The following is a 17,764-nucleotide window of genomic DNA, read 5'->3' as shown; positions in this document are numbered from 1 at the left end:
CAAAAAAAGGTGACAAACTTTGAAAAAAGCGGCAGTAGAAGTAACTACAGCCTTGTAACTAAAAAGCATTTTGCAAAAAATGACACATACCCCCTGCAGTCCTCCAAAGTACCCCTAGGGGGACACGTACCCCCTGCAGTCCTCCAAAGTTCTCAAAGTTTTTGTCTCTTTTTTCTAAGTTTGTCGCTTACTTGAATTTTTTTTTTTTACTTTTGTCACCCTAGTGTTGCCTTCCTTCTTTCTACTGTTTTTAAAAAAATGTTATTACTATTTTTTACATATTCTTGCCTTTCTTCTTTCTTTCTACCATCTTTTTAGATAAAAATAAAACACATGTAGAAATAAGGAAGACAACACTAGGGCAACAAAAGTTTAAAAAAAATTCAAATAAGTGACAAACTTCGAAAAAAGTGACAAAAACTTTGAAAAAAGCAGAAAAAAACTTTGAAGAAAAAAAGACAGTAGAAAAAAGTAAGGAAGAAAGGCAAGAATAGGTCAAAACAAATGACAAAACCTTCAAAAAAAGGTGACAAACTTTGAAAAAAACGGCAGTAGAAGTAACTACAGCCTTGTAACGTATACACAACGCTCTTCACAAGTAAAGTAAATGATCACTTCACTACTTTCATTGAATTTGGGTGTTTTATTTAATTTTATAGTATTTGCAAAAAGAAAGTGACAAAAATGTCAAAAAAAGTGCAGAAAAAAATCGGAAACAACTTGGAAAAAAGTCACTAAAGCATCGGGGAAAGTGACAAAAGTGTTGAGAAAGACACTAATTTAATTCAAAAAGTTTTAATTTTAAATTTTGACCCAGAAAAACAAAAAGTTGTCGACGGAAAAACAACAAAATTGTTAAGACATAGTCGTTTAGCATTCTTGTTTCTTTCTTTCCTTTATTATTATTTTTTTCTCCTTACGTTCACTTTCCTGTTCCCACAGCCGTAAACACATTTCATGATTTTCAATAATTTTTAAATCTTCCCCTTTCACATGCTTTTTCCCCCTTTTAATGTTACAGATCTCAGACTCAATCTTATCTTATTCTTAATGTAGAAACCAATAAGGAAACTCCAAGGCACTCTCTTTTAGAATGATACAAAGCCTTTATTTATGGCTTAGTCATCATAAATCTTCAAGTACTCCGACACATTTCGGCATACAAGCCTTCGTCAGAGAGTCAATCAATTTCCAAAACAGGAAGAGACCTTCTTATAAGCTTTCTAACAGACCAATCACAAAACACAACCAATGAAAAGCCTCCATTTTGGTAAAGGAAGGTTCAGAGTCGTAGGATTATAGAAAGACCACTAGATGTCCTCCTTGGTCTTAAATAGACCAGTATATTTGACTACAAACCAAGGTTCCATTCAAAACATGTACAGCACAAATACAAATAGAAATAAAAATAAAAATGGACCCAATTGAAAAATAAACAATATGGTTTTAGAGAAAAACACTGAGATCAAGTTCTTCATTTAGGCCTGGATAACTAGTAGCCTGCAGTTTATCAATCCAGTTTCCTTATTGGTTTCTACATTATATTTATCCCATCCAAAGAGCACCTCAAGCTAACTTTTTGAGTCCTGGAAGCACTCCGCTACAGACATTTGACTTATCTTATTCTTACATTAACTCCCTTAATGTTCCACTTTCATAAACCAAAAGCCGTTTTTTTAAATTTATTTTTAATTTACCTTCTTTTTTGAACTTATTCTTTATGGTTTCTCAGCATATTATTTTTAGGTTTACCTAAAGATCCTCCCTTTTGGAAATCCATCATCTCTATGATTCCGGTTGTAGTGGAAGTTTCCTTTGCAGCAGGGGGGAAGTTTCCAAAGTTTAGTAAATCGAAACAAGTAAGACAGACTGAGACTAAAACCAAGTTGGGTTTTTGTATTTTATTAAAAAAGATATATTTGCAAATATAGGTGCAACATGATTTCACAAAAGGCCGCAGCCCAGTGTGGAGTCAGTTTCTCAAATGAGTGAACAAGAACACCAGGCTTATATGCATCTTCAGAGTGACAGCACACACGCACTTGGATTATTATGATGCTACAATTTTGACAGGCAATCTGATACACATGTAGACAATCAGAGAAATACAAGAGACATCTCGGAGACATCTCACCTCCTCCTCCCTGCATGACTTTCACCCCCCAGTTACATCTTAACTGGCATGGGAAAACTAGAGATAGTTTTTAGGGTGAAATTGTACCTTTATCGGTTCAGGCAAACAGTGCTCACATAATGTTCCAGACTGGATGTCTCACAAAGTTAGAATCAAAATCTACATGTGGGAAATGAGATATAAACTCTTTCAGCATTTGTGGATGAATTTAAAGTAGAAATAAAACATAAAAATATAAGGAATTATGCTTAAATGTAATTTTCCCATTACATTCCACCCTTTTGATTACAACCTAATCACAATACACAAATTACTTTTATGATTACATATATTTTTGCAAATAGCGTCTTCTGTTTTCTGCTATTGTCAGAGGTTCGTCCACTAGCACTTGACAAATCGTAGGAAACAATCTTTACCATTGTTTCGTGTGTGTGTGTGTGTGTGTGTGTGTGTGTGTGTGTGTGTGTGTGTGTGTGTGTGTGTGTGTGTGTGTGTGTGTGTGTGTGTGTGTGTGTGTGTGGGTGTGTGGTGTGTGGGTGGGTGTGTGTGTGAAGTCCCCTTCTCGGCTGTTCTGAACCTCTGTAAAAAGGAGCATTTAAACACACTGCTTTTCAAAGTTTGATCTATGTCATCATTGATTAAAAAATATTGCTACATTGGGGTTAGTCAATTAAACAAGGTTCATACAGATAGTTATAGTGGACAAAGTGAGTACTGATTCCAAACTGTAAACATTTTCTGTTACCACCAATATTCCATTAAAAATATCACCTAAGGTACAAAAAAGCAGCAGTATCGAAAAGTCCTCACATTTTTTGAAACTGGAAACGATCAAAGCAGTTTTCTGTCAATTAACTAATTGATTTAAGCAACTAATCATTTCAGCTGGACTTGTAGGCCTATATATTTGTCGGGCAGTTTGATGACAATAAAACATTATATTTCCAAAAACATATGTTTTGTGTACAAACATCCTCATTCTTTTTAACCCAAATATGTCAGATTACAATATCATCTGTAAGCATTTGACAAAATTCTGATACTAACTTTTTTGTCTTTGAAATCCAAATTAGTTATTCCTAAAAATGACATAATTTGTCTTTGAAGTCAACTGTTTGTTTATCACCTATATGACATAAGAAAGATTTTATTTAGCCAACACTGGGGAAATTCCCTCAGATAAAAGCAAGAAGTAGATCAAATATAATTTACTTCTGATTGAAAGTAACTGTTAAATTTAACTCCATCAATCCATCAATAGGAAACCTATTATCCTAATTCAAAAGTAATTTTAGCTCTCTGGTACCAGCAGGAACTGGCCTGAAAGTCAACTTGTTGTTTTTTCTAAACTTTTAGGCATTTGAGTCAATTCAACTTTTTATGTTGGTGTGCTGAAAGCTCAGAGACAGAAGGTCTTGTGGCAGACTCCTCCTCGCTGGACACGCCTGCTGTAACCTGAGCCAGTCTCTCATAGACAGTCATCCAGTGCACTTCTCTCTAAAGCTCTTGTTTCCTCTAAGCTTTTCCTGACTGAATTGTTATCCCTTCTATATATAAAGTATACTAGTATATTATATATTATTATCTTTATAGTATAAAAGTATTATCTTTTACTGTTTATAAGTTTTATCTTTAACTTATATATTAGTTTTCGTGTAAACATATAAATATGAGAGTAAATATTAAATGAACATGTGTATACCATTGTCTCAGTACATTACTCATAATGTACATCATTAAGCAGTCACATCAACATTAAACATTAAACATTTTCATTTAGATGTTTAGTCTTAATCATATCAACGTTGTTGATACATTTAATCATTATGGTTTCAAACCATCTCAGCACTAAAACTTACACAACTTACACAAGTCTCAGGAAAGATGCAGCAACTGCAAAAGACTAGAAAAATACAAATTAAGGTATTCCCCTTTTCAAACCACGTTTCTAGGAAGTCTTTGAATGGATCATTTATGCCTGTATTTACCCAAAAATAGTTTACAGATGTTTCGAACAGTGAAACCTACTTTAAACGTTTCCTGACACACCAACTGAATACTTATCTTAAAAGTAAAAATAAGTACTTCTAATTATCTTCTCCTAATAGTTTGTGTATTTTCAGAATGTGAGTCTGTGTGCTACTTAACTTCACAATGCGTCAGATGTGTCAGAGCAGAACGGTCTCTCGCCCCCCCCCCCCCCTCTCTCAGTCCGTCTGCTGGTCCCTACCTCCAGATATCAGCGTCATCAGTTCATCACAGAATGGTCCTCCAGGCTTTGGGTAGGGCGTGTGGTTTGCTGCTGGCTCTTTGGTTTGACACAGTACATCTCCAGATGCTGAAGTCACAACCAGACGCCTAGCCCTGGTCCACCATCCCTTTCCCTCTGGGCCAAGAACTGTAGCCAGACCACGAACCTTTATCATGTCTAGCTGTGCTGTGGTCTGAGGTGCTGTGCTGGTCAATCTTCTGGTACAGTTTTTTCACCGGTCCTGCAGCTGGAGGGGGCGTGAGATGGATGCGACCTGACACACATGAGGCGCTGTGTGGCACAAAAAAGAACTCCAAAAAGCATCATTTGTTCTTTTATCAATATTATCACTTGGAAAAATGTCTACTTATTTTAGTGAATATCAATAATTATAAAACCGCATTTCTTTCCCTTATTCTGGTTTAACTCTATAAAATCCACACAAATTGTGCTAAAACGGAAACACTGATTTTGTAACTATTCTCTTTTAGATTACTTTAAAGGTTGTGTTTCTGCAAATAGTGAAAGTCAATCAAAAACAAAACAAAATTTTCTTTTAGAGTAGTTTTTAAATTAAAAAAATTATGTGAACACCCTATTCATTAAACACCCTATTTATTTTTGCTGCTATATCCCTTCTATTTGAGGCATGACAAGCTCATGACTCAAAAAAAAACAGCACATATAAATAATCTGTTCAGTGGTTTAGCCATTAACACTGTCCTGTGTTACACCGCAAAACCTGAATAAAAGCAACACAAAATTCAATAAATCATTTCTTTTACAAGAAAACCAATCACCAAAGTGTTTTCAACGTCAACATCAATTAATTTAGTTTTAAAAAACTCACTAGAGTACAATATTAAATTAACTGTTTTCAGGCTAAAATCTCATATCAACCTGTATTGGTTTCAATATAACCAATAAACTTAGACGAATTAAACAAAAATATGTTGTTTATTTTCTTTTTATCTTTAGTTTGCAACCCAAAGTTATACTAACTGCTGTCTGGTAGTTCTAAAAATCATTATGAATTAAAGTTTTTAGGCCTATAGAACAAACCTAAGTACTTCCAATTTGACCTCTATCCAATTTGTTACCTGATATGGGAAACATATCACATTCTTATAATTTATGACAAACTATATCAAAATCATTGCTGAACCATTTACTGTACATGCACAACTCCTGTTTCTCTCTTATCTCTTATCTCTGAGTGTGTGTGGTGCTATGGCCTTGCTGCTCTGTAAGCTTAGTCTACAGTGAGGGTTAACCAATCACCTCACTGAGTGTCTCTGCTGCTCTCATTGTGTTTGTTAGCATGTCATCAGGAATTTGTGCCTTTTGCAGTGAGACACAATACGTTACCATTTGGTCCTCACACAGTGGTGTGTCTGGTGGGTGTCCTCTTTACCCAAGTCCAATGTGTGGAGGTGCTGTAAACAAAATCTCAAAAGGGTGACAGGTTAAGTCGCTTGCGCCTGCGCATTCTATACCTCAGTACAATAAGCAGAGCTTTTGTCAAATGTAGGCATGTTGCATTTTGAATGCAAACCACTATACTTGAGATTTTGGTAGGAATTCTCCATTTTGGAATTATTTCAGTGAGTAGGGCTTTGGCTCCTACACTGGCTGACAGTAGTCCTGATCCAAAAAGAAATCATTTGTGAACCAATGTTGCTTCACCATTGTGAAACAACTGTTTTCCCCTCAATTGTATTTCCATTATACTAATCATCCCCCCCATTTTACACATGGTTTTTAACCCATGTGTCAACTTTGCAAAATTAGGAAAGAAAAAGATGAATAGCTTTCTGTTAGGAAGAATGAGCTCTACTGCTTGTACTGAGAGATGAAATGGCAGAGGTCCAAATCGGATAGCATCAGAAACACCTACAACAGAGAAGCCCACACGGTTAGGCCACTGCTAGAGTCTCTGAAAGAACTGTTAACCTAAAAAATGAAATCAGGGTTAGTGAGAGGTGTGTCAGAGAGGTCAGGTCATGGTCACACCTGTAGCTCTGCAACACCATTGTTTCTCTCTGTCAGCTGGTGTGTAGAGAAGAAAATCAAGGTTAAGAACAGTGTATCTGTTAGGGTGACATCTTGAAATCTAACAGAGTAGTAATATCTAAGGTACCTGGCCACAGATAAATAGAGTTTTTCATTCTGTTCCCCCAAAATGTGTGACGCAGAATGTGGAACAGGGCGTATTTAATGCTTCGAGCGGCAGAATCAAGTTTAGCAGAGAAATTTGCAACCGGACTGAGTTTTGTCGCCGTGGTGTTGCATCAACACAGAGTCACGCAGCTCTTGTGCTCATCAACGGTCTGCATAAACTGTTTTTAGGGATCTGGCAGTCCCAGCGTCGGGGAAGACTGCAGAGCCAGTTTCATATTTACGAACGCTTCATTAGCTTCGGCAGCAAAAAAGTCTTACAGTGACATCAGGAACGTGTACAGACATTTTACGTGACAGGCTCAAATAAAAAATCCTAATCATTAAAACTAAACTGAAAAAGCTGCTGTTCTGTTCATTTTACATGAAAACAGCACTGTACCAAAAAACACTTGTTCTCGAGGAAGAAAAAAGCAGATGGAGCCTTGAGATATGTAGAAAAACACAAGCTGGGCTCTAAAAAAACTATATTGGTTGTCAGTCAAGCTACAACACAGTCCATATCAGTCCAAATCAGCTGTGAGGTTGTCAAACTGTCATTATGTCTCTGAAGAACCGTTTTGAGCATTCTTCATCAGGCCCTGTAGTAACATGAGCTGTGTAGTGCAGGTTGTCAGGTTTCATGCAGTCAGAGGCAGGGCTGATTACAGACGCCGCCTCAGTGAGGTCATTTTAGCCACACTGTAATTAACAAATGTGGTTATGTTAGATGCATCATTACGATAAATTCTCAAAACCATCAGGTGTTGAGGTTAAGCCAATGTTAACAGTGCACATTAAATCACTACCTGAGCAAAATAAGTGGACATAAATCAGACACCAAAAAAAGGTTTCCCATGTATATGAGAAAGGAACAGAAAATTGTTCTTTTACTGTTTAACCTGTATTCCCAATTGACCAAGTAGAATGACCACTGCACTTCAGTGTCAAATCTTTAGCTCTAATAATCAAGTTATGTGAGTGGAACCCCTTTAACTTTACACTCAGTAGTAGGCATTTTCTTGTAGGTTTCAGAAGATAACATATATATATATATATATATATATATATATATATATATATATATATATATATATATAATGGTTTAACTGATTAGATTCTTTTTCAGAACTTTCTAACCTATCAATTGTCCCTAAATAGCAAAAACAAAAAACAGTGTATCAGTGCCAAGCATTTCTTCATTGCATGAAGCGAGTGTGTGTGTGTGTCAGCACTGCCTTCCTCATCAGCTTTTGGTCTCAGTCAATCAGAGGGACAAGTGTTGTTCTCTGTCTGAGGTGTTTTTTGCTTTTTATTCGGGCAGTTACACACCCAATGTCCAAAGTCCTTGCAGTACCAACACTGGTCTGGTTCGTTGGGCTCATCATTTTGCCCACGGTACCCGCCTCGGCACCCTCTGCCATGTCTGGGGCCTCTCTGGCTCGACCACGTCCTTCGTGGGAGCGGCCTTTTTCGGGTCCGCGCTCCATATGTTGCCCACCAGCCTGTTGTAACATGCAGACAAATGCTTCAAACATGGTTTTCTCACGTACTCGTTGGTCTTTCCACCCGAGGTAGGTGTGACGGATGCTGTCGGTCCTGTCCCAGAGTTGAGTCTGTGTCCCCTTCGTCCCTCCATTTTTCTTTGTCTTTCTGGTTTTTAGAGAAAGCTCAGAGAACTGATGAGGAGGTTATTGGTGTATGTGTGTTTTTGCATTCTTTCCCTGAATTACTACCATATGTTAAAACATTCTTATTTATTTAATTGTTTTAACTCTTCAGTCTTAATTTAGTTTCTTGCCATTAGTTTTTTCTCTTGTTCCTCTAATTCTTGTTTCAACATTTTCAATTTGCCCGAATTTAAAGGAAAACCCAAAAATCTTCGACCAATACGGCAGACACTCCAAACTTTTTTTGAGCCATATTTTCGCACAATGTCATCCATCACGGTTCACTTAGGGATGTGTGACCCGGATCTGCCCGATCCGTTACCCATTTTACTGAGAAGAAGTACTTCTATCCTACTTACAATCATCTTATTTCGGAAAAACCCAAGCACGAAAAAACCTAACAGTTTCTGGAAAACTGTTTATTAGATTTACCTTTAAAAATCTAATTAGATTTGTCCCCCGAAAATCTATAAAGCAAAGTCACACCCGTGCGTTGATCAGTTTTATGGTGCCAAAACACTGCTGGAGTGATCACAATTATGTATCTACACAACCTTAAAAATACCCCCCAAAAAAAATCTATACAAACAACTCCAAACTGGTTATCCTATCTCAGTGTCCAACGTCAGTAGCCTATTTGTTTCTGGAAGTTTTACTACAGCCAATTCAAATTACTCTGAATTTAATTTAAATTAGAGTGTGATCTTACCCTGCTGCGTGGAATAGCTTCCATCTTACAGTTTTTTCCGATTGCTAAACGACAGTGGGCACAACTGGAGTCACATGTGCAAAACTCAAACTACAGTCTGCACTACCTACAGTCACCTGAGCTAAACAGTTCACATCACCTGCAAAACTCATTCAGAGCAACACAACTCTTAACACACGTCTCAAACAGTATGCACAGGCCTCACTGAGATAACACACACTGTCACTCAGAACACACTGAGGGTAAAAACACTAGTATCAAACACCAATACAGAAATTACAAACTTTTTCATCTTTACAGTTTGAACAATTTGAGTGACTTGACACTACTCAACAGTTTATTTAAGGAAAAAATATAGATTGTATAACATACAAATTTTTACATAAGGTAAACAAGAAGGAATGAAAATCAGCAGTTTTCTTCAATAAAGTATTTTGTCTCTAGTAATTTATGGAATTACTGGGGGAAAAAACTAAAGGTACATAACAGTACCAACGAATAGTGTGACTAATCCTGCCTCTCTCCAGCATCATGTGGCAAGTTCTCTTCATCACATTGGATGTCTGCATCATCTCTAAATACAAATGAATGTGGTGTTTCTATTGCTTTCACCTCCATTACTTTCTGAAAAACAGTAAGAACGCAGTTTTACTATTGTAAAGATATTGTGTTTTTCACTTTTTTTTTATAGCTGTGTACATAACCTCAGACATCTTACCTGGACATATTGGTATCTTTGCTCTTTTACCCGTTTCTCTCAAACAGTACAGTGTAGAATTGTTTCATTCTTATTTGGTGTTTGTACACAATAAAAGACTTTCTGAGCTTTCTCTGTATAAATACCATATATGTTCACTAACTAGTCTAAAACAAGACACCTGCTTAGGCTTTCAGCTAAAATTGCAATCAGCAGTGTTTGATAGGCACCAGACTGAAATCTATTCTGTTTTGAATGTGTGGTTTACAGTTTTGACAGCAGTGTGTTAGCATTTGAACAAAGTGCTGTAAATCTACAGTGTTGTGCACGTTGTGGTTAAAGTCATGGGATAAGTGTGTAGAGTTTTGAAAACTGTGTTCAAGCAATGAAAAATGAACTAGAGTTTGGTCCACATGAACTGCTGCTGTGCAGACTGGAGTTAGAGTTTTGCACATGTGACTCCAGTTGTGCCCACTGTCGTTTAGCAATCGAAAAAAACTGTAATAGATAAGTGTTGGGTCAGTAGAGCCCTCCGTGGTTTCTGATCCTCTCTCTCTAAATGCTTTTTGGGCGAGGTAGAGGCGAAGATCGTTGGATCTCGGATCGCGAGTCCTCAGTCAACCACGGAGTCTCTTTTATCTGACCCCTGCACATGATTCCCGTCCTCGTCGCCATGTAATTGTCGTGGAAGTTTCCTTTGCAGCAGGGGGGGAAATTTCAGAAGTTTAGTAAATTTAAACAAATAAGACAGACTGAGACTAAAACCAAGTTGGGTTTTTGTATTTTATTAAAAAAGATATATTTGCAAATATAGGAGCAACATGATTTCACAAAAGGCCGCAGCCCAGTGTGGAGTCAGTTTCTCAAATGAGTGAACAGAACACCAGGCTTATATGCTTCTTCAGAGTGACAGCACACACACACTTGGATTATTATGACGCTACAATTTTGACAGGCAATCTGATACACATGAAGACAATCAGAGAAACACAAGAGACATCTCGGAGACATCTCACCTCCTCCTCCCTGTATGACTTTCACCCCCCCCCCGTTACATCTTAACTGGCATGGGAGAACTAGAGATAGTTTTTAGGGTGACCTTGTACCTTTATCGGTTCAGGCTCACATAATGTTCCAGACTGGGTGTCTCACAAAGTTAGAATCAAAATCTGCATGTGGGAAATGAGATAGACTCTTTCAGCATTTGTGGATGAATTTAAAGTATAAATAAAACATAAAAATATAAGGAATTATTCTTAAATGTAATTTTCCCATTACACGGTCCATATCTATCCGTCATGATTCCCACAAAAGGATGTAAGGGTTGCTGGCAGCCCTGTCTGTGTTAACCATGAGAATCTGAGGAACATTGAATGCCTCCCAGCCTCTGTTTTACTCCCTTGTCCTCCCATTTCACACAAAGGACAATAATACTAGTGACGGACTAGTCAACACAGTCGTCACCGTGCAGCTTGGATTGTTCCTAGGCACAATCAAAATTAACTCTTGTGTTGTCCTCAATCAAATCAAGTCAAATTTGACCTGTTTTCAAAGATTTTAACATTAGAAATATGGGTTTCTTTCAAACAAATTGCCCAAAAATATGTTGTATAGAACCCATTCAACATTTAAAAAGAATGATGATTATTTCCATAAAATTTTGGGTCTTTTATTTAATTTTATAGCATTTGAAAACAATGTTGGAAATGGTTTCAAAACCGTATCCTGACTAAACTTTGACAGTCTGTGATCCACTCAACATCCTCTGATTATTACTCATAGTCAAGATAATTCATAATTTCTGCATTTTTTTAACAAAACAATTTGCTAAAATGTCATATAAATTAGGTTCATTGACCATGAATTTAAAGAAGCATTGAGAAAAATGTTTCAAAAAGTGTTAAAAGCATCAAAAAAGGGACAAAAACGTTGGTTAAAGCGCCAAAAAAAGTACATTTTCAATTTTTACCCGGAAAGACAACAACTTCATAGTCGACGAGAAAACAACACAAGGGTTAAAGCAGTTACCTCTCGGACGTAAGCGAGAAATCCCTTCTCGTCTTCAGTAATAAGAGGTTCCCTGTAAACTCTGGGTTCATGAATTCACAGTTACTGACTCACATTCAAGAAATCCAATTTCTCATCATGACAGATGAATATTGAACAAAAACGTTTTACTTATGGATTCCCCAAATTCCGTACCATATTAAAAACACATGTGGCCAATATCATAGACAAACTGTTTTAAACCTTTTGGTTTGTCTTACAGTATCTTGTAATTTAGAATTTACTTCATTTATATAACTGTCTATATATATATATATATATATATATATATATATATATATATATATATATATATACACACACACAATTTTTATAATTACATTTTCTGAAAGAAAAAATGGAATTTCAACTTCTCACTGAATTTAGGAGATTATTTCCTTTCGTCTAGATCGGTGTGGAGTCGATCGGTGACCGTTGGGCGCCTTTATCCTCTCGTCTTCTATTCCCATTTTTTGTGGAGGCAGAGGAAAGGTGATCAGCTGATGCACCCTCTGGATCCCCGACAAACTCGCACCCGATCCCACTTCTTACATCAAATTGTTCGGTGATGAAGTTGGAAATTAAGATTGTCTGACACACTGGAGTTATCCATGTTATTTTCTTTATTATTCTTGCAATTAGAAGGAGACAGTTTAACAGAGTGACAAGCAGTCTGAGAAAGTGTGTCAGTGAGACAAAGAAACCTCAGGGTTTTTATGGGTGAGCATGCAGAGGGAGGGACTGTATTCTTGTTGACTCAGCAATTCGGTACACTTGCTGATTCTGCTTATTTTACTGCTGAGTCTGAGCTGCTTCAGGGTATTGGCCCTTTGCCAGGTACTGCCAAGTACATCAGCTACACGAGAGGGAGGGGGCAGTGCAGCTTCAGTGCTATGGAGGCAGGAGAAACTATGATTTCCTTTTAAGATAATAGAGCACTTAGAATGGATCCCTATAACTGATATATTATATAGTATAGATGAACAAAGTAAATACATATAAAGTCATGAAAATATTAAAAAAACATGCAGTAATGGATAATATATGAATGAAATATCACACATCAGTATGACAGATAAAAACTTTCCTCTACAGGCCACTGATCAGCACCTCATCAGGTCTGGTCCTCCGAGAAATATTGAATCTTTTGGCGATATCAATGGTGCAGTCTTTCGAGTTGTGGCGATGTGGGGGATTTTGGGGGTCATGGGGTGTCTGTGAGCGGTGGGGGTGGGGGAGGGTTTGGGTCACCACACATGGCGTCAACCACCCTTTGCTTGAGAGAGTGCAAAACATCATAGTTCCGCACAGCAAACATCCTCTCTGGGATGCCAACAGTCTGCAGGAGCTGCAGGTCGTGGACGTCTCCAACACCGATGGCAAATACCGTAATGTTCTGATCCCTGAGAATGTCAGCTGCGTCCTCCACATCATCATCAGAATCACCATCTGTGATCACCACCAGAATTTTGGGGACCTGGTCACGGCTGCCCTGCGACTTCTCAAAGTACTTCTTAACGTGATCCAAGGCTCTCCCTAAGTAGGAGTTTCCACCTTTGTAATCCACATTAAGGATTTGTGTGTTCAAATCCTCCTTATTGTAGTACTTGTTGAGGTAAAACTCATCATTAGGCTCGTCACTGAACTGGCAAAGTCCAATATGCACCAACTTTTCACCGACTTCAAAGCTGTCGACTAATGTTGTCGTGAAGTTTTTCATGATATTGTGTTTGTCTTGGTTGATGCTGCTAGACCGATCAAGTAGGAAGACAATATCGCCAGTCTTGCAAGCTGCCAAAGCAAAAAAAGAGAAAGACATTTGTCTTCATTACTAATACCTGATCAACTTTCAACTTTCATGTGCGCACATGAAAGTTTCGTGTGAGCACGCAAAACTAGTGTGGGCACATGAAAGCCGTAGCCTGGGCCATAAGGTTTTGCGTGAGCACATGAAATGTTCATGTGAGCACACGAAAGTTTCGTGTGAGCACATGAAACTAAACTTTAGATTTGTTTTGCTCATGTCCCCTTAGGGGCTCCGTAGTAATTTAAGAGATTGTTCAAATATTTCAGGAAATAAATTTGATCGCTGTAAAAACAAAAGTTAGAGTTTCTTCGCACAGGGGTAGCTAAACAACAATTAGCTTCAACGCTAACTAGTAAAAGCGCAAAAACTCCTTTTCACATTTCTATTTTACCTGTTCAATCTTAATAATAAAGATATATGTAAATCATGGAGATAATGGGTGTCATACATGTATATGTTGTTGAAAATCATTTTCATGCTTGAAGATGAAATTATTGATAGTTTGGTGATTTGCGATCCTAAAAGGCGGCTAGGTTAAAAGAATGGCATAAAATAATTTAAAGGTGATTTGTTCAAAATCTACTTTACATTTAACACTCATAACAGCATTCATAGTTGAGCAGGGGTCAAATAATTTAGCCTAACTGACCTTTCAACCCCAAAAAGATTAATACAAACTTATATTTTCAGGTTTTGACAGACAAAAGCTGACTATGTAAACAATATGGTGCCAAACTCTATTTTTTTCTACTTTTCTCATGTGTAGCAGGTCCAACACCGTGAATACCCAATTGCCATTTGTAATCTTCGCCATGTCTCACCCCTTTCTATGATGGCAGGCTTTCAGTGGGCCATTTGGAACAGGTACACTTTTGTCTTAGTATATGTTTGAACAAGACTGCGTAGAAACTGACACCTTAACTACACCTACCCATGCACATATTTTCCTGCGTTCTTCAAAACTCTTACTGGAAATGACAGTAATCAAGTTGAACTTTTTGACAAAATGGCTACCAAAGTGGACTGCAGATTGTAAGAGTTGTAAAACCAAATGTAAAGTAGACCATAAGGGTTAGAGCCAGGGTGGGATAATCAATCAATCAATTAATCCCTGGTTAAGATTCTCAACTTCATAGATCCAAACCATATAAGCAGCCACAGATGCTTTCAGCATTTAAAAAGATAGACTCCGGCTAGTTGTTTTTTTTAAATCCTGTTCTACACAGCTGCTTGTAAACAGGAATATTCTCTTTCACTAGCCATGTAAACAGCTTAGAGGAATATTGTCTTTTTCAGAATAAGAGCAAAGACTGGAATATTATGTGCATGTATACAAACAAATTGTGATAATCTTATGGAAGATTGTTGAATGGATAGCATTGCATAGCTCCAAAATCACCGGTTGTGATGTACACAATGGAAGTTACTGTACTTTTTAAAATTCTACATATATTTTTTTCTGTTTTCTACTCATTCATAGTCTGAAATCTCATTCACAATTGTTCTTAAACATGGAACCCGTCAATGTAGTTTATTGTCCCAGGGTTCTTTCAAAAGTAAACCATGAATCGCAAACATATACTGTGTTTGACGGCTCATTTACAAACAAACACAACTTTACACGGTCCGTTTAAATCCCCACCTGTTCTCTGAGCAGCGATGCCAGAGAGCAATGCTGCTACGATGAGGCTGAAGACCAAGCTGGTTCTTCCCATCATGTTGGGACGGCTTGTGAGTTTTTTTCCCTTCCTACAACACAGAAAGAACAGGACTTAGTGCAGAACTTCATTGTCTTGGTTCTCATCATTTTTTGCCATTTTTGTTTAGATTTTTGACGTTTTTTTAACGAAAAAAAAAACGTACACATACATATGTATATATTTTTCTGCTTTTTTACTTTTTTTTTCATTAAAAAAACGTCAAAAATCTAGACAAAAATGGCAAAAAACATTAAAACATATGATAAAATATGTCAAAAAACATGTTGAAAGCAGCAAGCGCCAACTCAATTCTTGATTGGCCAATGGCACATTCACATCAAATGATTATGATACGATAATGCCCAAATGGGCCGGTAGGTTGTTATATTTACTGGCCCCAAGTGGCATTTACTTTGCCCGGGCCATCGGGAAACCATTACTGTTGAACCCTGAGCATGTAAACATCTTCTAGTAGAAACCCAAAATACAAGAACGAACCTCCAAATGAGAATAATATGGGACATTTAAAAACAAGACAACTAAAAAAGGAGGGTAATGTTTTTGTTACTTCATTTTCTCAGGTTTTGTGTTGATATTAAAACAGCTTTACATCCAAATTTACAGATCAATACAGAATCAGAAAAATTTAATAAAAAGAATCCTCCAACATAATATCCTACTGTGAATATTTTTTTCTTTCTAAGGGCCCACTTTGAATCATCCCAAGCAATTTAAGATTCATATGGTTTTTTGGGCACCTCAGCTGCCGGAATATTATAGGTATTTATTTTTTTATTTTGTAGATTTGAATCACTATGAAAAGCTCCAACTAGTTATATGGGCTAAAAATGACAAAATCATCTGCGTACATAAGGTGATTAAGTAGTTAGTCACCAACCCTACAACCTGTACCGCATGCATTTAAAATCAAAGACAAATCACCGTTTATATGACATCTTTCCAAACACAGCAACCCTTAGCCATCACACAGACACACACACACACACACACACACACACACACACACACACACACACACACACACACACACATTGACGGCACACCTTCTTTCTTACATCCTTTTAAAATAATCTATCTGGCTATCATTAAAATAGTCGGGAACCAGCTTCTTATGTGCTTATCCTTATTATCCACTTACGATCGACCCATCTTCCAGAACAAATTATTTCGGGCTGAATGGACCCTGGGTCCCTGCAGTCCCACAAAGGATATCATGTGTTCTGGTGTTGTTTTAGATTTGTCTTATTGTCAAAAAAAAACATAAACCACACAACAACGCAACAAGTCTGCCTCTCAGCGCCGAGCCCGTTGGTTCCTACTGAAGATGTCTATCTTTAAAGAAACAACATCCCAAAATAAGTCTTTCTTTTCATCAGTATCCTTAAAGGTGAGTCAGCTCAGTCACATTTCACTAGGGCTGTGCAATTAATCCAATTTTCTTTGTGATTTCAACGATCATAAAAAGCAAGAAATTATTTTGCACATCACATTTTGCAAGTAAACTCTTGTTCTTTCTTGTCTTCTGGATGAAGAATGAAGAAAAGAAGTTCAAACGGGAAAGTATGAAGGGAAATTTCACAGTTCCACGTGTTTTCACTGTTGATTTGTTTGATGTTTCACAGATTTTTTAACTTCAATCCATGCAACATCTTCCCAAGAGTCAACCAGGAATTGTGTTAAATAATCCTGATTTCAGTATTGACCAAAGAAATTGGGATTATGATTTTCTTTCAGCCCTTAAACGTCACCCCTTTAAGTTTACAGATCAAACTTATAAAATCCACACTGCTGTTACATTTCCATCACTGCACACGTAAGTGAAAAGAAAAAAGTTACTTACAGATATGCTGTAGTATGCGCTTCCTCTGCACCCAAACACAGGAGTCCCACAGTCATGTAGCTGCCGGCTCTCTTTTGAAGGATGAAGAAGAGGAGGAGGGGTAGGAGGAGGAGGGGTAGGACCGAGCCGCCGAGACTCCTCCCTCCACCTCCCACCACATTCTGCAGGAGAAAAAGGAGAACTTTTTTTATCTGTGTGCGTGTAAATCCAAATTGGCAAAAACAAGTTTCACAGGAATCTAGCCTGGCCTATTTCTGGCCTGGAGACCAGCCTGAGTTTTCTTTTTTTCCTGGAATAAACATGTGTTGAAATACAGAAAGAAAGAGCTAACAGCACAGACAAACATAGAACATAGAACAATAGGTTAGGTTAATGAGTCACATTGGTATCATTTGCACGATTAAAGACAAGGAGACAAACTTAAAGCGTAGCTCTTGCCAAAATGCATCCTAGGGTCTTTTTGTGAATGTACGTGAGTCAAACTTTAGTTTAAAAGCATATTTAGGAGCGAATCGCCACTTTTAAGATTCACCGTATTCTCGTGTTTGGGTCAAATGGCCTTTTGAATGGCAGTGGTAGGGGCACTCTCATGCTAATCTCTAAATAGCTATTTTCGAAATACTAAGAAGGCTCGACACAACATGAAACTTTGCTTCAAGTATCACCAGGAGCTCTACACCTTAACACAAGCGTTGACAACATTGTTTGTGTACCCAGATTTACTAAAAAGAA

The 17,764-nt window shown here is 37.4% G+C and overlaps 1 protein-coding gene across 1 annotated transcript; it reads right to left on the bottom strand.

Annotated features, from left to right (window-relative positions):
- Window positions 1-12,269: 12,269 nt before the first annotated feature.
- Window positions 12,270-17,145, bottom strand: LOC120561882 (collagen alpha-6(VI) chain-like). The gene is made up of 3 exons (XM_039805207.1): window positions 17,033-17,145; window positions 15,114-15,220; window positions 12,270-13,455 (listed from the first exon to the last, which is right to left on the bottom strand). The coding sequence occupies exons 1-3, from the start codon at window positions 17,086-17,088 to the stop codon at window positions 12,869-12,871; spliced, it is 750 nt and encodes a 249-aa protein (XP_039661141.1). The 5' UTR covers window positions 17,089-17,145; the 3' UTR covers window positions 12,270-12,868.
- Window positions 17,146-17,764: the final 619 nt, after the last annotated feature.

Source organism: Perca fluviatilis, chromosome 7 (genome assembly GCF_010015445.1).
Source record: "Perca fluviatilis chromosome 7, GENO_Pfluv_1.0, whole genome shotgun sequence".
Classification (NCBI taxonomy): Eukaryota; Metazoa; Chordata; class Actinopteri; order Perciformes; family Percidae; genus Perca; species Perca fluviatilis.
Note: the sequence above shows the minus strand (reverse complement) of the source record. Positions and strands in the feature narration are given on the sequence as shown.

Bases quoted from the DNA above. Each gene is read 5' to 3' on its own strand.
- LOC120561882 (XM_039805207.1), bottom strand. From the start codon at position 17,088: ATGACTGTGGGACTCCTGTGTTTGGGTGCAGAGGAAGCGCATACTACA. The intron at 15,221-17,032 runs GTAAGTAACTTT...TCTGTGTTGTAG, and splicing joins GCGCATACTACAGCATATCT to GAAGGGAAAAAAACTCACAA. The intron at 13,456-15,113 runs GTGGGGATTTAA...TTGCTTTGGCAG, and splicing joins CATCGCTGCTCAGAGAACAG to CTTGCAAGACTGGCGATATT.